Raw genomic sequence first — 16,034 nt, forward strand, 5'->3', positions numbered from 1 at the left:
GAGCAATTACACCCATCAACGTTTTGGACGGAAGTTGATGTATATATGCAGTTGGACGTTTGCGCCACCGTAGGGCGAATCGTGCATACAACCTAATGGCCGGACCTTGTTGTTGGCGGAGCTAAACCGAACAACCGACCGCATTACCAGACAAGATTACATACATGTGTTCCTACGCTAAACTGCCCTCGTGGAACATAAAATAGATATCTTTCGATAGAAGAACAGCGAAAAGAACGCACTTCGTTTAAACACTCGCTTTGTAGTAAAAAAAATATTTTTTTAGCAAAGTCACTAAAACGTTGATGCATGTGAAAAAGTTGCATGAATTTATATCGTTATTTTATTTTTTAAATTCGCTTTTCTTCTATCGAAGGATATCCTATTGGCTTAAATATTCAGCCACACATCTGTTTTATTCATGTTCCACGAGGGCAGTTTAGCGTAGGAACACAGTTATATAAATAACTCATGAAACGTTGTTTTATTTATAAATTCAGCCTAAAATGAGTTAATATTCTTAATGAGCTACAATATAAAGAGTAACAAAGGTGTTTGATGTATGTGCTTTTTTAAGTGATATTTGTGATAATTGTAAAATGGCGAGACTCCCAGATCAAGTTCATTGCCAAGGTGTGAAGCATTGTGAGGCAGACCCTCACTATCTCAGCAAATTAAATAGAAGATTGTGAGGACCCTCGAACAGACAGGGAAGAAAAATCTGAGGAGGCCAGCTTATTCTCAGGCTTGGTTTCTGTGCATAAGAAAAATTGGAGTTAAACAAAAATGTCTACCGACCCCTGCTCGTGCCAGAAAAAGTAGAAAACTCCAAACTTGTACGTAGCAAGGGAGGACATGTTTAACAGGTTTAACAGTGAGGGAAGCAGGGAAAGGGTGAGATAGAGGCATATGCTTGATGGTTGTTCCCCCAAGGCATTCTGTTTGTAGAAACTGGGTCATGATATTAACCATGATTATGAAACCAAGAAAAATGTTTAGTTAGAATGGAAAACAGAGAGTTCTTCCAAGTAGTTCATCATTAGTAATCAGGGTCAATAAAGTCACAAAATAAAATGACACAAAGGTTGACATATTGATATTCAATTTCTTTTATTTTAATAATAACATACAATATAAATATGACTACAAACAGAAATATAAAAAACGACCAAGAAACATACAGTATTTCTTAGTCTTGTTTCCTAAAAATGATTCTAATTATTTTGTACAACAACTCTTCCCATTTCAAAATCATTTTAATGAGCAAATCTTTTTTTTTTAATTTCCATTTTAACATTTTTCTAAGTTGACCTAACTTGAATGATACAGACAAACAAGCAGCCTCCCAAGATCCTTGTTTTAAAACCAAAAATGTTTGCAGTACGTCTACATGGGCGTGTGTGTGTGTTGTGTGGAGGAGGGTGAAGCAGCCGCAGCGGCAGCAGCAGCAGCAGCAGCAGCGGCAGCAGCTGCAGCTGCAGCAACAGCAACAGCAGAGGAGGACGATGAGAGGGAGGCGGGCGGAGGCTGTGGCGTGGAGGAGCAGGAGGAGGATGAAGCTGTGGATGAGGAGGCCGCGGCTGAGGCTGTGGCTGAAGTCTCGATGAGGCTGCTGTGTGTGATGAAGCGCAGACGAAGCTTCATGGCTGGACGAAGTGTCATGATGATTTTTTCAACCTGGAGTCAGACGGAAACAGATGAAAAAATACAGTCAGAAAGACAACAGTTTCCTTACCGCTAACTGTTAACCTTTTTTTGCTAAAAATGTAGCTATGTTTGGTTATGTTTTTCTTTGATAAATTTAGTTTTTATTTTTGACTTGTTTTCACCCTCACAGAAAGACATACCTTATCCTTCGTATTTTTTTAGTGATTTTATCAGCTGTGTTTAGTCATTATTGTGATAAAACATTGTGTAAATAAATAATATAAACACACTGCTATTATGAAACGGAGTGGACATCCTACCTGCTCCTTCACACTGTCCCCAGTGTACATGTATTTGATGTGATAGAGAAAGTCACAGATTGGGTCCATGTAGCTGAGATGTTGACAATGTTGGTCAACAGCCTGGAGCATCTCATAGAAGGCAACACCAATCTAATATTTTGGGCAAATTACACAGGACAACATTTTAACAAACACCAACAGAAACATCCAATAAGTCGCCAGACCACTGTAAGACCAACATTTCTGTGTGTTTGTGTTTAGGTATGTGCTTGAAAGGTAATGTATGTTGAGGTGTATAAGGGAGTCACCAACACTGTTAAATCCCTGCACTACAAAAACACAGCCTTAAGACAACAAATACTACGACAGTTCATAGCCCAGAGTTACACGGTTGGATATTCTCTACCTCCAACATGCATCTTGTCCTTTCCTGCTGGAAGCGTTGCAGAAACGGTCCCACCAGGTGATACACGTAGAGTAACTGAAACTCTGTCTGAACGATGGGCTTCAGAGTCTCTGACAGGAATCTTTACAAATACAAACACGTACAAATATAAGGGTCAAACATATGACATGACAGAATCAAGAATAACAAGAGGGAGTTTGATGTACTTAGGAATCAGTGACATCTGCCCGATGGATGAGTGATGCCAGATGGCGTGTGCCAGCGCCAAGACGTAACTGCAGTTCATCTCACTGTAGCTCTGGTGGCAGGCTGTAAAATCCAGCAGAGCAAAGGGATAACCCGCCCACTCCGTCTCTGATGTCAGAGCTGGAGAACCTAGCACGGAGACAATGCGGTCGTGCAGAACGATCCAGTAAGGCTCCTGGAGACGGGAGAGCAGAGAAGGTCATAATTAGACTTGATCACATACTTAACTGTGTCCCTTAAGGTATCTGTGAGTGTCTTGTCTTCTTACTGGAAGTGCAGTGATCACAAGTCCAATGGCGTTCATCCAGGCTGTAATGTTCTCTCTGGGAACCAAAGGTTGGCTAAAAGGGTAAAAGTAAAAATGATTGATTAATTATTCAGTGTTTTCTCTCGGCAACCAAAAAAACATATTGACGTGATGCTGTTTTAGTTTGGTCGTACCTCTTCAGCACAACATTGAGCAGAGCGTTGCCCACGTCTTTTCCTGGCACGGCTAAAGCCATCAGCTCCACGCAGGTGACGTGCAGAGCGTGGGCTGCTGGGTTAGGGAACTCGTTGAACCTCCAGTCACATGTTGGAAAAGGACCAGGAGATTTCCCCGCCATGGGTGATAAAGAGTTAAGGAGTGAGACAAAAAAAAACAAAAAAACAACCAGTGACAACAAAGTGGTAGATGTCACTGTTTCAAATACAAGTTCAATGGTTGGAACCAACACTCTGTTCCTGTCAGTACATCAGGAGCCAGACATATAATTACAACTGGATGAGTTAACTGAGTTAGATTTTACTTTCAAACAATTACTGACAGGTTAAGACAAAGTGTGCTTCAAATACAGAGGAGAGACATCGTCTGTGAGGTAACTAAAATATTCTGGTTCCCAGGAGAACTGGGATTCTCTTTGTTCTGTCTTGATAAGTAGGGCAGTGACAAAAGCATTAACCAAAGGTCAACTTGAGAGTAATGAAGGATATTGTCCACGAGGCGTCCAATGAGCTTGCAGTAGTAGGTGTCATCGGGGATCCACACGTTGTCCTCTCTGGGGTTCATACCAAACTTCAGATAGGTCTCACTGAGGCACCAGCCTGGACTACGATTATCCTAAAAGAATAGATGATGGAGTGACATAAGACGGTAACAGCATATTATTTTAATAATATATGAAAGATAGAAATTGCATAAATATCCAAGAAGAAAAAGAAATTACAGTATCATCTCCAAACCTTTAAAGAAGACATGATGGCATGAACTAGTTTTCTCTTCAGGTTGGTTCTGTCTCTCAGGTGTCGTTCATAGTAGTGCAGTGTGTTGTACAAATATGTGACTGGTCGGTCTGAAAGGAGAGACATTTCAGCATGTGGCCATGTTCATTTTTGACTTTCAGCTCACAGTTATATTTCACCAACGCATCAGTTCTTTGTAGTAGCCCTGACTCACCGTGGAACTTATACAACCCTCCCAGATGGTCCAGCAGCGTTTCCAGAGACTTGGACACAGGAAGAAGCTCCAGGAATCGATGGATAACGATGTCAAAGACAGGCAGGAAACGTAGGCACACGTTGCCAAAGTAGATTGGCATGTACTGAGGCTGAAGCTGCATGGGAGGGTTGACTTGGTCTGCGAGACCCTCAAAGTACAACTTCTCTGGGTATTTCTGGCAGGAGATCGACAGAACGCTTTCATCAGGTAAATCTTCGACTGTATAAATATGAGTTTCTTCTTCTTTTTTTAATCATACTTGTCTTTTTGTGTCAACTGATTGTTCTAAAGTAGTGGGTCAATTTCCCCAGTGTGGGATCAATAAGGTTTAAACTTAACCTTCCCATTAATTAGGGGTGGTGAGCTTGATAATAGTTCTACCAACAAAGGAGGCGCTGTCTTATGTTGTGACTTAGTAGCATTATACCTTGTGGTAGTTCATGTGCTTGGTGTGCCAGTCACTCTGCAGCCAGTGCTCAGGAGAGTTCTCCTTGACGAAATCGTTTACTCTGTTCCTGAAGTCGTTTGGTTTCAGCAGCAGCAGCTGAATTATGAAGTAACAAACCTGAGCCTCATTGCCCTCATGGCTACGCATGGCCTGGAGGGAGGAGAAGGAGAGAAGTAGAAGGTCTCACACGACTGGTCTGATGAACAGGAATGAAAAGCAAACTACTTAATCTGTGTTCAGGTTTTGTCTTACCAAACACAGAATGAGTCTGTCCAGAGTCACTATGTTGTACTTCCAGACCATGTCATTGAGGATTTCAATGCACTTGTTGAGCTGCTGTCCACCGGCTGAGGTTGAGAACTCATAGACGAGGAAGTCTGCAAATGTACGCACGTGGGCCACAAGTGCACGAGCCCCTATTCCCTCCAAAACCCTAAAAGACAAGGGCTCCAGTGAGACGCCACACCAGAACACATCCGTACTTATATGGCTGCAAATGACATGCACACAATAAAAGGAATTCATGTTCGCTCACCTGAAGCCTATCTGGTTGATGTGATCCGTCTCCAGCAGCATCTTCCACAGCAGGCACAGGAAGAGTGGAGGGGAGCCTTGCATGGAGAAGTGAGTGATGATGTCATTCTCATTGGCCATGGATTTCCACTTCCTGTACTCCTCCTCCACGTTCTTCTTCAGGTTAAAACGAGACTCCTGTGGAACATTGTTCTGCTTGAAGAAGGCCTAAAAAAAGAGAGGATTTTACATTTGTTATTACAAATCATAGTCAGGCTTTTGTCTGTTGTTTATTGCACAGAGAGTACGTGTGCACCTGCAGTGGAGCGGGAAAGCAGGACAGAGTGTGTGAGGCCCAATTATGTGGTGTGAATGTCATGATGGTCTGGAGAATGTCTTTACACCACGTGCCGTGGATGGAGTCAGACCCAGTGAAAAAATCTGAATACATGGACAAAGAGGGGTTTTAGCAGAGGAACAAAATAGAAATGAAAGCATTAACTGAGTAATCAGAGAAAATAAATGTACAAATATATTTGTCAAAAAAAACAACTTAAAATAGAGAAACACAGGCAATCGAGAGTGACAACTACCAGTGACGTGCGTGGCTCTGGCCAGCGTGAGGATCAAGGCCCGGTTCAGTTCCTCAGACTCAGCTGACAGAACTGTCTTGGGGTCATTAAGGAAGCGGGTGAACTGTGGTTGTACTTCTGAGCTGCCAAGTGCTGTGATCAGACGCAGAGCAGTGCTCTCGACACTAGACATAGAGAAAAGACAACGGGTGAGAGACCAATTATTCTTTAGATGGAGTGTTAAAGTGGCAGAGTTAATAAAAACAAACAAACCAAAAATCCCTGCAGGATATTTTATGGAAGTCAAGCGTAAAGTGAGACATTAATGAAAGCAGTGATTTTATAAACAAGACAAACGTGTGGCAGTTCTCAGCTTCTCAGTTTACGTTTTACTGCACCTATAAAAATATTTTTTTTAAGACCAGTTTAAGTGCAACACACTGTTTGTTACAGCAACTGAACAAATTCTATGACGACACACAGAGCAAATACCATAGATGCAGCTGATTCTGGTTGGTCTGTGACACTGCAGCCAGACTGTGCAGGTGACTGAGCAGCTGGACTCTGTAGTGTGGCTGGATGTGGTGCATTCTGTAGCTGAACATCTCTAGGAGAGTGTGAAGGATTCCCCAGGCATGACACTTAAATACATTGGGCAACAACTGGCCTAAGACGAGAGAATTAAAAAGATTAGAGCGAGAATTCATGTTTTGGTATTTACAACTGGCTTAATGTATTGTTTTTTTATTTAGAAAGATGCACAAACATATAGATGCATTGATCGCATTGAGACCAAATTCAACTGGTTTTCATTATTATTCAGACTCCTGGACAAAGTAAAACATTAGTCAGATTAAAATGTTTATGTATGGTTAGAATGACAACCCTTCTAATTGACATAGCAATTGTCTAAAATTAAAGTAAACTGTTTTCTCCAGTATCATCTGGTAGAAGTGATGGCTGAATTCAAAGTACTGACTTATGAACCCTTTGATGCCCAGTGACTCAATCTCCATGTAGACCAACAGTCTGCTGTAAGTTTCCACCAGTGCAGGTGCCAGAGCATGGCTGGATTTGGCATGAGCCAACTTGATGACTCGTGTGGCGATGCTGTGGATCAGACTGGAGACGCACAGAGGGAAATTTACAAAGAGAAAAACATTAACGTGGTTTAGCATTTAATACTCTGTCTCTTTTAGCATTTCCTACCTCATTTTTGCGTGTACAGTGAGAGAATCCAGCAGGTTCATGGGCAGTGGGGTGATGGATCCTGATGCCATGCAGTTGGTGCCAGGCAGGTTGATCCTCATAGATCCGTTGCCGTAGATGGTCTCCACTAGAACACCCATTGGCAGAGTGAAGCACTCAGAGTTTGTGCTGTAAGCATTGCACAGAAGTGCGATCTTGTAGTCAGACATGCCCAGAGTCTTGTTACGCAGCGACTGCTGGAGAAACCTTTGAGACAGGAAGTGCGAAAGTGGACTCTTTAAGCAAGACAGCAGATCTTATTGCAGTGTCACGAGCACTTGTTTTTTAAGGAGGCGGTGAGGAATACTACAGTACATACTCGTGGTGTAGCTTCAGAGAGTGTGGTATGGGTATCTGGAGTTTGGAATTGTCATTCTGAGCTTTGCGGTTAAGGTGGATCCAGATGCAGGTCATGGCAAAGGAATGAGTTGACTGCGGTTTGTTGATGTCAGGAACTGGGATGCACTGAGATGAAGAAATTAAAAAAAATTACTCTTAACAATAACATCTATACTACTGCCAGAGAAAATTATAATGACTGAAAAAAAAAAGACTAATTAAATCAATTGCGAATGGCTGTGCACCTCTTTTTCTGGGTAGAGCAGGTCGAACAGCTTCATCACAGGCAGGAAGTCGGCCAGGGCGTTCTTTTGAATACTTCCTGATATGAACTGTAAAAGTACCCACATCAGATGATCTCTACCCTTGATGAGACCTCTTCCTGCAAGCTGCAAACAAATAAATCACAGAAAGAAGAAAAGACGTGAATAAATGTAACAGCAGACCTGCTACATTTCTACTGCTACTGCTAGTCAATATTTCAATTTGTCTCTGTCCTACTGATGCCTCATTTTATCAACACCCTCACCTTTTGATGCAGTGACAGCACCATGTGTGGGAAGCTGGCAAACTGAAACAGCACGAAAAAGATGAGCTGGGAGGAGAGGTGCTGCCACAGCAGTTGACTTGTTCCTCCGACATCAGCATCAAAGTGCTCCTCATTTTCGGAGCGCTCCATGGCATACACCACCAAATCCACCAGCTGCTCCTCTAACACTGGGCATCGTTGTTTATGCTAGTGGTGGAGGAGCGAAGAGTTAAAGGATAAAGACAGGAGGAAGGAGGGACAGGAGGTTAAACAGAGAAAAGAGGAAAACATTTGATAGAGACAGAGGGAGTGGGGACAGTGGGAAGAGGTGAGAAGAGAGACAGGCAGAGGGAGGGAGAACACAAGACAAGTTTAATGTCAATGCCATTTTTGTTTTCATCTTCTACAGCCTAATCCATTTCAGGACACACATGATATTCATAGATAATGCTGCAGATTAAAAGTTGACTTGTGAAACTCTTCCCTTCCCACATGCAGGACTGAATCTCCCTCTCCTGCTTCTGTCAGACGATTGCTTTTGGCATCATCTCTAAATGGAAACCTTTTCATTCTGTAATGCAATGTGTAGTGTTTCAGATAAACGCCCACAAATATTCATCAAGAATTCATCCTGTACTGCCTTTCAAATTTGTCCCAGGTGTAGTTTATACAGAGTGACTGATTCAGTCACAACACTGTCAATATGAGTCAAATCAAATCAACACAAATAATGAGACAACTTGTAAAGCTGATTCTTGGATCTGGACAATAACCTCATCAAAGCTATACTTAATTTAATTAAGCACAAAGGTTCAATGTCAGGACACAATTACATTACTACAAAATGTATAAACACCAGGCATATTAACCAGGTTTGTTGTCAATTTAAATTCAAAAACATTTTGAGATAAATATGGAAAACAACAGAAAAAGGGGGGGAGGGGATGAAGGAGAAGAAGCGGGGAGAGGTGGTTATACTTATTGGTAGGGGAAAGGGAGAAACGGGTGATGGTAGGAAGAGTTTGTCATGAACCATGACACCAACTAATGAGGTGACTGAGTTCCTGTGGAATTTTGCCCATTAATTGTTAAAATGTAAAAAACCTCAACTGTTAAGAGACAGAGCAGGAGAGAGGGTTTCTGCATTGTAGGATTTAGGAGGGTGACGATCTTACAACTACAGCAAATCACAGCCGGGACAGAACAACCAACAGAAGAACGACTAAAAGGTGCATAATGGAAAAGAAAAAGACAGCACAAGCATCAACCATCAAACGGAACCAAACGGTGCAACACATCCCTGCATGCAGGCTAACAGGTACGGGGCATTTGTGAGGCGGTGTGATAGAGAAGAGGAGGAAAATTGTAAAACCATAAGACTTCCAACCCCTTTCTTCTGCCTCTTTCCACCCCCCACCCTCTCCCCTCACACTGGTTGACACAGAAATAAAGAAATAAAAAGACAAGAGAGAGAGAAAGAAAAAGAGACAGAAACGCAGGAATCATCAAAGAAATCAACCACCAGCTGCATCTCCACCCATCAGGTACAACATACCAAGCCTTATTACTAGTGTATAATTCATATACTTAATATCTCAATACTAGCAGCCCAATGAGGAGAACTACTGTATGTTCACAACAAAGTTAAAATATTACCAGCATGTCAAGAAAGACAAATTTGCTTTTTTCACAACAGATTCTTAACAATGTTCCAGTGACAAAGCACAACACAATCAACCATTGTTTAGTTAGTCGGTACTGATACCATGTTTACACAGCCTTGTATGGCTTAGCACAGTGATTCCCAACCGTTGTGCCAGGGAACATGACTGTGCCGTGAGAGATCATCATGATGACCGTGTAAAATTATCAAATTCAAAAGAGGTGCTGTTAATGTTATTTAAATTGCAAAAGGTGTGTTTAAAGTTAATGTAAACAAAACACAAGGGAAAATCCAAAACAAACCAAGGACCTTACTGCCTCTTTGCCGTCTTTCCTTAATGCGCATCATGAACCAGTAGTGGTCATGCAACACAAGTCAGAGTCCCCTTTGTCAGTCAGACAGTCAATCAGATTCACACATTAACTGACCTGGGCAAAACACTACACTACAGATACAGAGTAAATCTAGGGGTTATTTTAATAATCCATCATTTATTATGTCATTGAGTGTGCTTCAAGGACTTACATTTCACTGCAAACAACATCCAACCAGACTGGAGAGGATTCATTGTTCATCTTTAAATGTATGACCTTTATATTGCACTATATATCTGGCTTCACAATATGCACTCATAATTATCATATTAACACTGCAGTCTGGGTAGATCTTAGCTAATAAAAGATAACACGTGGGGCAGACATTATCTTCTTCCCTTTGTCCATCTGCCCAAATGAACAACATATTTTACCAAAACTGTTGATTTTTGCCCAGGTCAGTGCAGCAGAATGCTGCAGCATTCGGTCAAACACAGGAAGACCTCACTGAAAACAGGCAGACCAATGACATCCACACATGCAGCACAGCAGGACTTGAAATGTCAACAGCAGGGTTTAAATTTACAAATGAAGCCAAACAAAATCAACTGTAAGTGAACTTAAAACAATGTCTAATAAAAGCCTGCTGAAAAGCCCAGAGACGACTCCATCACCATCAAGATGAACCAAGTTGAACCATTGTATGGTTATAGAACAGATTAAAGAGACAAAGTTGGATAGTATGCAGGTTCATTTACTCCAAATATAAAAGAAATAAATAGTGGATCAATAATCTTCATGTTTAATCTACCTACCAATGCTTACTTTTATACATTTACTTATTTGTCTGCATGTCTTGTCAGTATCTAGGGCTGGTATATCACTGTAATGTCCTGCTGAGACCATTTCAAGCTCTGTGGCATTTTCCTCTATTCCATTTGAATTTTTTTCTTGACTTTTTCATCTGCAATCCGATGCCTAGGACATCAGTGCGCTTCTAAAAAGCTCAGTGGCCAATGGGTGAGTTATTTGGAAGATCAGGTGACCAGAAAGAGGAACAACGACATACCTGGGCAATGTTCAGAGTCTAGAGAGCGCATGGCAGAAAGACAGACAAAGACAACACACAACCGGAGGACACAAAAAGAAAGAGAAACCAATAGGGAAAAAAAAGAAAGAGAAGAAGAAAAAGAAGGGACAGAGAGAAAAAGTGGTGACTAAAATGTCGCTGTTGGTTCAGCTGAGTTGGCCTCAACTCAGTCAATTCAACTATGCAAGGTGGATTCTTTATGAAGACTACAAAGCCTACTTACACCAGTGCATGTGGGTCAAGCCTCACAGCATTGGTTTGTTTTACAAACGACATAATAAGGAACGTTGCTACCATGCAACAATATCAAGGACTTTAGGTGAAAGGTGGACAGGATTGGTAATGAAATAATAAAAGAATATATTGAGCACTGACATAATACAAGGAAAATGAACCAAAGAAAAGGAAGAGTACAAAGAGGAATGCAACTGCTAAACGCTTAATTAGGAGCAAGTAGGGATTATGATTTGGCCAAGAAAATAAAAAAAAACAAACAAAAGGGATTAAATGAAAGTGAAATGCAACTTCAAGCAGATGGTTTAATGTACTTTGGTGGCAATGAGTCGATGCAGAAACAATTTTACCTGCTTATTCAGTCCCAACATATTGCACACCATCTCTCTGGAGTATGGCTGTTCTAGCACATAGCGCAGTAAAGCAGTCTGTGGCTCAAACAGGTCCTGTATTCATTAAAAAAATGTACACACACACAATCACATTGTAACAGTATCAGGGGAAATGCCAACAAGTTTGACAAATCTATGGATTGATGTCCATTACCTTGTCATAAGGCAGCATTCCTTTCAGTGGAAAGTGAAGAGTTGTCGGGTCCAACTTCCAGGAGTTACAGATGGCCCCGCTGTTATTTACCACTGGTAAAAGACTACATCGCCCTGAAAACACACAAAGAGAAGTTTGATAGTAGCTTAATAAATGTTCGTTTAGACGTCTTGTTTTTTTCCTCCTAAATGTTACACCCAAAAGACACTAATATTTTGTATGTTTATTTCTAGGTGTTTTCTCTTACCACAGATGGAGTTTATTCTGGCTGTGGGTCTGAAACTGTCCACAAAGTCAGATATCAAGCTGCCAAGTAACTATAAAAATAGAGACCGTGTAAGGAAGGAGGAAAGAGAGAGAGTGTTAGACATTTATTTGCATTAAAACCCAGGCTGTACATAGTACTTAAGAGAAGTACACACCCAGTGTGACAACTGTCCCTCTGGATACAGTTTTCTGATTTCTGTAATGGCAAAGTAAGCAGGCAGCAGACAGGCATTTCTGTCCAAAATATACTCCACTACCTTTAATAAGAACAAACAATTACTGAGATTGAATAATAATACTATGAAATAATAATGTAAAAAAATCATAAAACAACAAGTTGGCAATAAGTAAAATTGAACTAAAACTTTACCTCTCTTGCAGCCAAAAGCTGTGGGACTATAGCAGAACTGACAGTGGTAGGAATGGTCTGTATTTTATCCAAGACAGGCTTTAAAAGATCCCGGACTCCCTGAAATATATATGAATTTAGGTATTTACATTCAGCCTGGGATAATATCATCTTTAGAAAACATCACCTCAAAACAATTTGACTGGGTTGTGCACAACTGCTTAGGCCACTGACCTTGTAGTCCACCCCTCCAATAATCTTGCGGATCAGTCTAAAAGTTAATGCCCACAACTGAGTCCTTTCCCACTCCAAACTGTCTGAGTTTATTAAAGCAACACACACAATCCTGTCAAACGATAAATAAGAACATTAAGAAAACTTCTCAACTGGATATCTTTAGAATTTACATTTTTCTAGCATTAATAACAAATGCATATACAATAATTCAGGGAAGCTTATCACTACCTTGGTGGCAACAGGCTGGTCTCCACAGCCATAGCAAGACAGTCATAGAGGAAGGAGATTCTTCTTGGGCTGTGCCTACTGTGAATAAAGCGAACTATCCACTGTATGCATTGATCATGTGACTCCTTGAGAGACATGTGGATGGTTTGACAGAGTTAGTGTTGTATAGTATAAATTATTGTTATTATTGTGTTTGTGGATATATACAGAATACAGACCTGTGGCAGTGTTCCCCAGTACTGTCTGAATGCTCCTAAACAGCTGATCAGCTTCGTCCTCTCATCCTCGGGTGTGTTCATAAACATCCTAATAGTAGTAATTAGTAATTAAATTTACTAAACGATCAACTTGTATAGTACAAATAGTACAATGGTAGTATAGCGGTGTAATCTAAGCAACATGCATTAGGAAAGTATGTGTGGAACATTTATCTTACCCTGCAAATGCCTCTTCTATCATTTCTGTTTTCTGAAATCGAAGAAAAGCATAACAATTATAATGGTGGCGAAAAAACTATTATAAACATTCATGTGTGTTTGTGTGTATACATTATGGATATTAAGATAATATAATATTCTAAGTTCACTCGGGCGACGTATGATCGACATCAGTTTTCCACATTAAAGTTTTGTAAACAATGCACCAAGGCTCGATGCTGCATTGTTTGGAAGCAATCGTCTATGGATTGTGATCATCAATGTAAAAACTCACATTAGTTTACTTAATCACATCCATGCAAAAGCTTAAATTCAGATTCTGAATGTTTTAAGGCAGTGTTTATTTTCTAAGACATCTCATGGATAATAAAAATCTGAGATCGCTATACGAGATGCTAACACATTGTGAGGCGGTTTATAATTGCACAAATTACCACCACATCTTCAAAGATGCTCTGCAGCTGAGTTTCCATTGAAAGCGCCATGTTTGGATTAAAACCTTTTAAACTATCAGCAAATCATTACAAAATTAAGTCGGCAACTGCTTGCAGACGCTTCTCTAAAAACGCTAAACGGAAAGAGCCAGTGCGCCACCGGACGTGCAACACCAAAAACACTCCGGACTACCTTGAGAACAAAGACTAAAACATCTCTGTTCCGTTTCTTTTGTCATCGCCGTCTTTAATCAAACTCGTTCGTGTCCTTTTCCTACACAGGTAAATTGGGTTTTTAAAAATAACTTGGTGTGTTTTGAAAAATTAATGTCAATTTCTTTAAGTTTAGAAAGAAAGTGTATTAAAGTTAAAACTTCCAATCAGTTTCAAGCATTATACATTCTTCTATATATGAGTTTCCCCTAATAGAGCCGTATTTTAATTACTGTGGAGACAATAAATGTTCATATACAGAACTACTACTAATAAACAATTACAAGATTTCAAAATCTGGTGTTTGATGGTGTTAGATGTAATAATTTAATATTAAAATATAGCGGATCTGCAAACCAGGGATCACAAGTTTAAATAGTGCCAAGCCAATTATTTAGTAAAATGTATTTTAATTGTGTTTAATTAAGAATTGTTACAGAAATGGGTCATATAAGACTTTCATTTTTAATGTAGTGAAATTATGATGAAAATTGAGAAACTCCTCAATTTGTTTACAAAAGTTAACAGCTTTGTCTTACTGTCGAAGTTATTACAGCGCAATAAAAAGTTGCTACAGTTTGTTTTCTTTATCTTAATTGTTTTGTGAGGTGTTTTTATACGTTCTGCATTGGTAAAGCTACCCCATAATAAATTGTAGTGTTTTGATTAAGGTCAGCTGTTACGCATCCAGGAAGTTGTGAAATACAAATGTATGTATAAGGTGAAGTTAAAGTTAAGGTGAAGTTAATTCTCTCTCTCCATATATCTCCTCCCTCTCCCTCTCTCTGTTACACACGCAAACAGGTGAGGTCAGATTCCTTCCTCTTTCACGGAAACGTGTGGCACAGAGCTTGTTTATTTTAAATCAACGAGGCTTCACCACTTAACTGCTCTTAGTTAACATCCATCCCCTCTCTATCTTTTACCCCGTTCATATGTTTTTTGAACTTTTTGAACTCTTATTGGACAGAAGACGATTGTCGCCGACCGACAAGTGGACGTGAGCAGGTGCCTCTGTTGCCGCAGGAACACCATGTTTGTAGAGAAACCATGAACACTGCACACAGATATGTGGACGGTGTTGTTTCTTTTGCACCTGGCGGTTTTTAGCTGTGCATGTAAGTATTTTTATTGTTTTTGTAGTTAACGTTATTATAATTGTTTGTCGTTTTCTCCTTTCTGCCCCTCGGCTTATTACGTTGCACAACGGAGGTATTACGGATGAATGCGTTGCTAGCGGTCTGGAACAGTTTTAACTATTATTATTTTAACAAATTTCTTCTAAATGTAATAAAAAAAATAAGGTGCAAAAATCTGTAAAATTAAACTATTTTAATTTGATGGTTAACTTTTTTTTTGCCTTTCCTGGTGGCTGATAGAACTATCTTTCCTGATGACCCATAAAATGATTAAGTAAAATGTAACCAGATTTGATTCTTTCATTTCCTAAAACTTTATATGTGCTGTACACAGCCAATAGCGCAATAGGTAATGGGATACTGTTCAGTAACAAAGTATCGTTGAAATAAGACAATGGCTGCAATAAATAAATAAATAAATAAAAGAAAGAAAGAAAGAAAAACATCCAGCAAAAGTTCCAAATAGTTGCTCATATTGAATGTTTTCCATCTTTTCCCCTCAGTGCCTTCCTCTCCTACCGGCCCTACCAATGTTGTCTTCTCCTCGGTGAACTTCAGGAATGTTCTACAGTGGACTGCAGGAAATGGCACATCAAGGGAGAGCCACTTCACAGTGCAGTATGCCATGTTAGTGAAAAAAAAATGCAAATATGTACATCTTTTTATGTACATCTTTTAAAGAAGGTGGTTTTCTCACTGTTTATCCTACTAAAAATCCACCAAATCATAACTCCATAAAGATTTAGTTTCCAACATTTATCAACACTAAACTTAGCTTTAGAACAACCTGTGATTTTTTGGATATCCCAGAACTGTGAAAAAAAAGGAGTTCACCAAAGAAAGGATAGCTGCACAATATGAAGTAATCTAATATAACCTATAACTGGCAAAACCTAACCCAGTTCCCTCAGTGAGTGAAGCAGTTAGCGGAGAGGGTGTGACAATCCCAGTGTTTGTAAGGTTCTAGATCAGTTACCATGTCTTTGGGGCTGTGCTCTCTTTTCACAGCTATGGAGACACAATACAGGGTAATAAAGGGAAACGTGTGAACTGGAGGGAAGTGCAGCACTGCACTGATATACCACGGAGCTGGTGTGACCTGAGCAATGAGACGAGGGATGAAGAGCAGGGATATCATGCCAGAGTCCGTACTGTG

At 40.1% G+C, this 16,034-nt stretch overlaps 2 protein-coding genes across 2 annotated transcripts in view; one reads left to right on the forward strand and one right to left on the reverse strand.

The window, feature by feature from the left end:
* Positions 1–1,085: 1,085 nt before the first annotated feature.
* med23 (mediator complex subunit 23) lies at positions 1,086–13,682 on the reverse strand. Its single transcript, XM_008312891.3, has 30 exons — positions 13,527–13,682; positions 13,092–13,123; positions 12,874–12,961; positions 12,656–12,780; positions 12,425–12,536; positions 12,212–12,310; positions 11,997–12,098; positions 11,822–11,891; positions 11,575–11,687; positions 11,379–11,474; positions 7,728–7,934; positions 7,444–7,587; positions 7,179–7,324; positions 6,821–7,066; positions 6,591–6,733; positions 6,104–6,278; positions 5,633–5,796; positions 5,356–5,480; positions 5,062–5,267; positions 4,779–4,959; positions 4,506–4,676; positions 4,037–4,253; positions 3,823–3,932; positions 3,574–3,700; positions 3,043–3,208; positions 2,870–2,942; positions 2,562–2,776; positions 2,356–2,476; positions 1,968–2,099; positions 1,086–1,677 (listed from the first exon to the last, which is right to left on the reverse strand). Exons 1-30 carry the CDS (start codon positions 13,575–13,577, stop codon positions 1,387–1,389), a joined length of 4,248 nt encoding a protein of 1,415 aa, XP_008311113.1. The 5' UTR covers positions 13,578–13,682; the 3' UTR covers positions 1,086–1,386.
* A 544-nt stretch (positions 13,683–14,226) lies between these two features.
* The window catches only part of il20ra (interleukin 20 receptor, alpha), a 5,399-nt gene continuing 3,591 nt past the window's right edge, over positions 14,227–16,034 (forward strand). Inside the window, exons 1-3 of the mRNA XM_025057045.1 lie at positions 14,227–14,857; positions 15,382–15,505; positions 15,887–16,031. Of these exons, the coding sequence (XP_024912813.1) occupies positions 14,809–14,857; positions 15,382–15,505; positions 15,887–16,031 (318 nt within the window). The 5' untranslated portion in view covers positions 14,227–14,808. The remainder of the gene's footprint in view (positions 14,858–15,381; positions 15,506–15,886; positions 16,032–16,034) is intronic.

The sequence above is a fragment of the Cynoglossus semilaevis genome, chromosome 7 (genome assembly GCF_000523025.1).
Source record: "Cynoglossus semilaevis isolate Cse_v1.0 chromosome 7, Cse_v1.0, whole genome shotgun sequence".
In the NCBI taxonomy this organism is placed as follows: Eukaryota; Metazoa; Chordata; class Actinopteri; order Pleuronectiformes; family Cynoglossidae; genus Cynoglossus; species Cynoglossus semilaevis.

Excerpts from the sequence above, each read along its gene's own strand:
- med23 (XM_008312891.3), bottom strand. The coding sequence starts at position 13,577 with ATGGCGCTTTCAATGGAAACTCAGCTGCAGAGCATCTTTGAAGATGTG. Across the intron at positions 12,962-13,091 it reads ATAGAAGAGGCATTTGCAGG|GATGTTTATGAACACACCCG; the intron begins GTAAGATAAATG and ends TACTACTATTAG. Across the intron at positions 11,475-11,574 it reads GAATGCTGCCTTATGACAAG|GACCTGTTTGAGCCACAGAC; the intron begins GTAATGGACATC and ends TAATGAATACAG.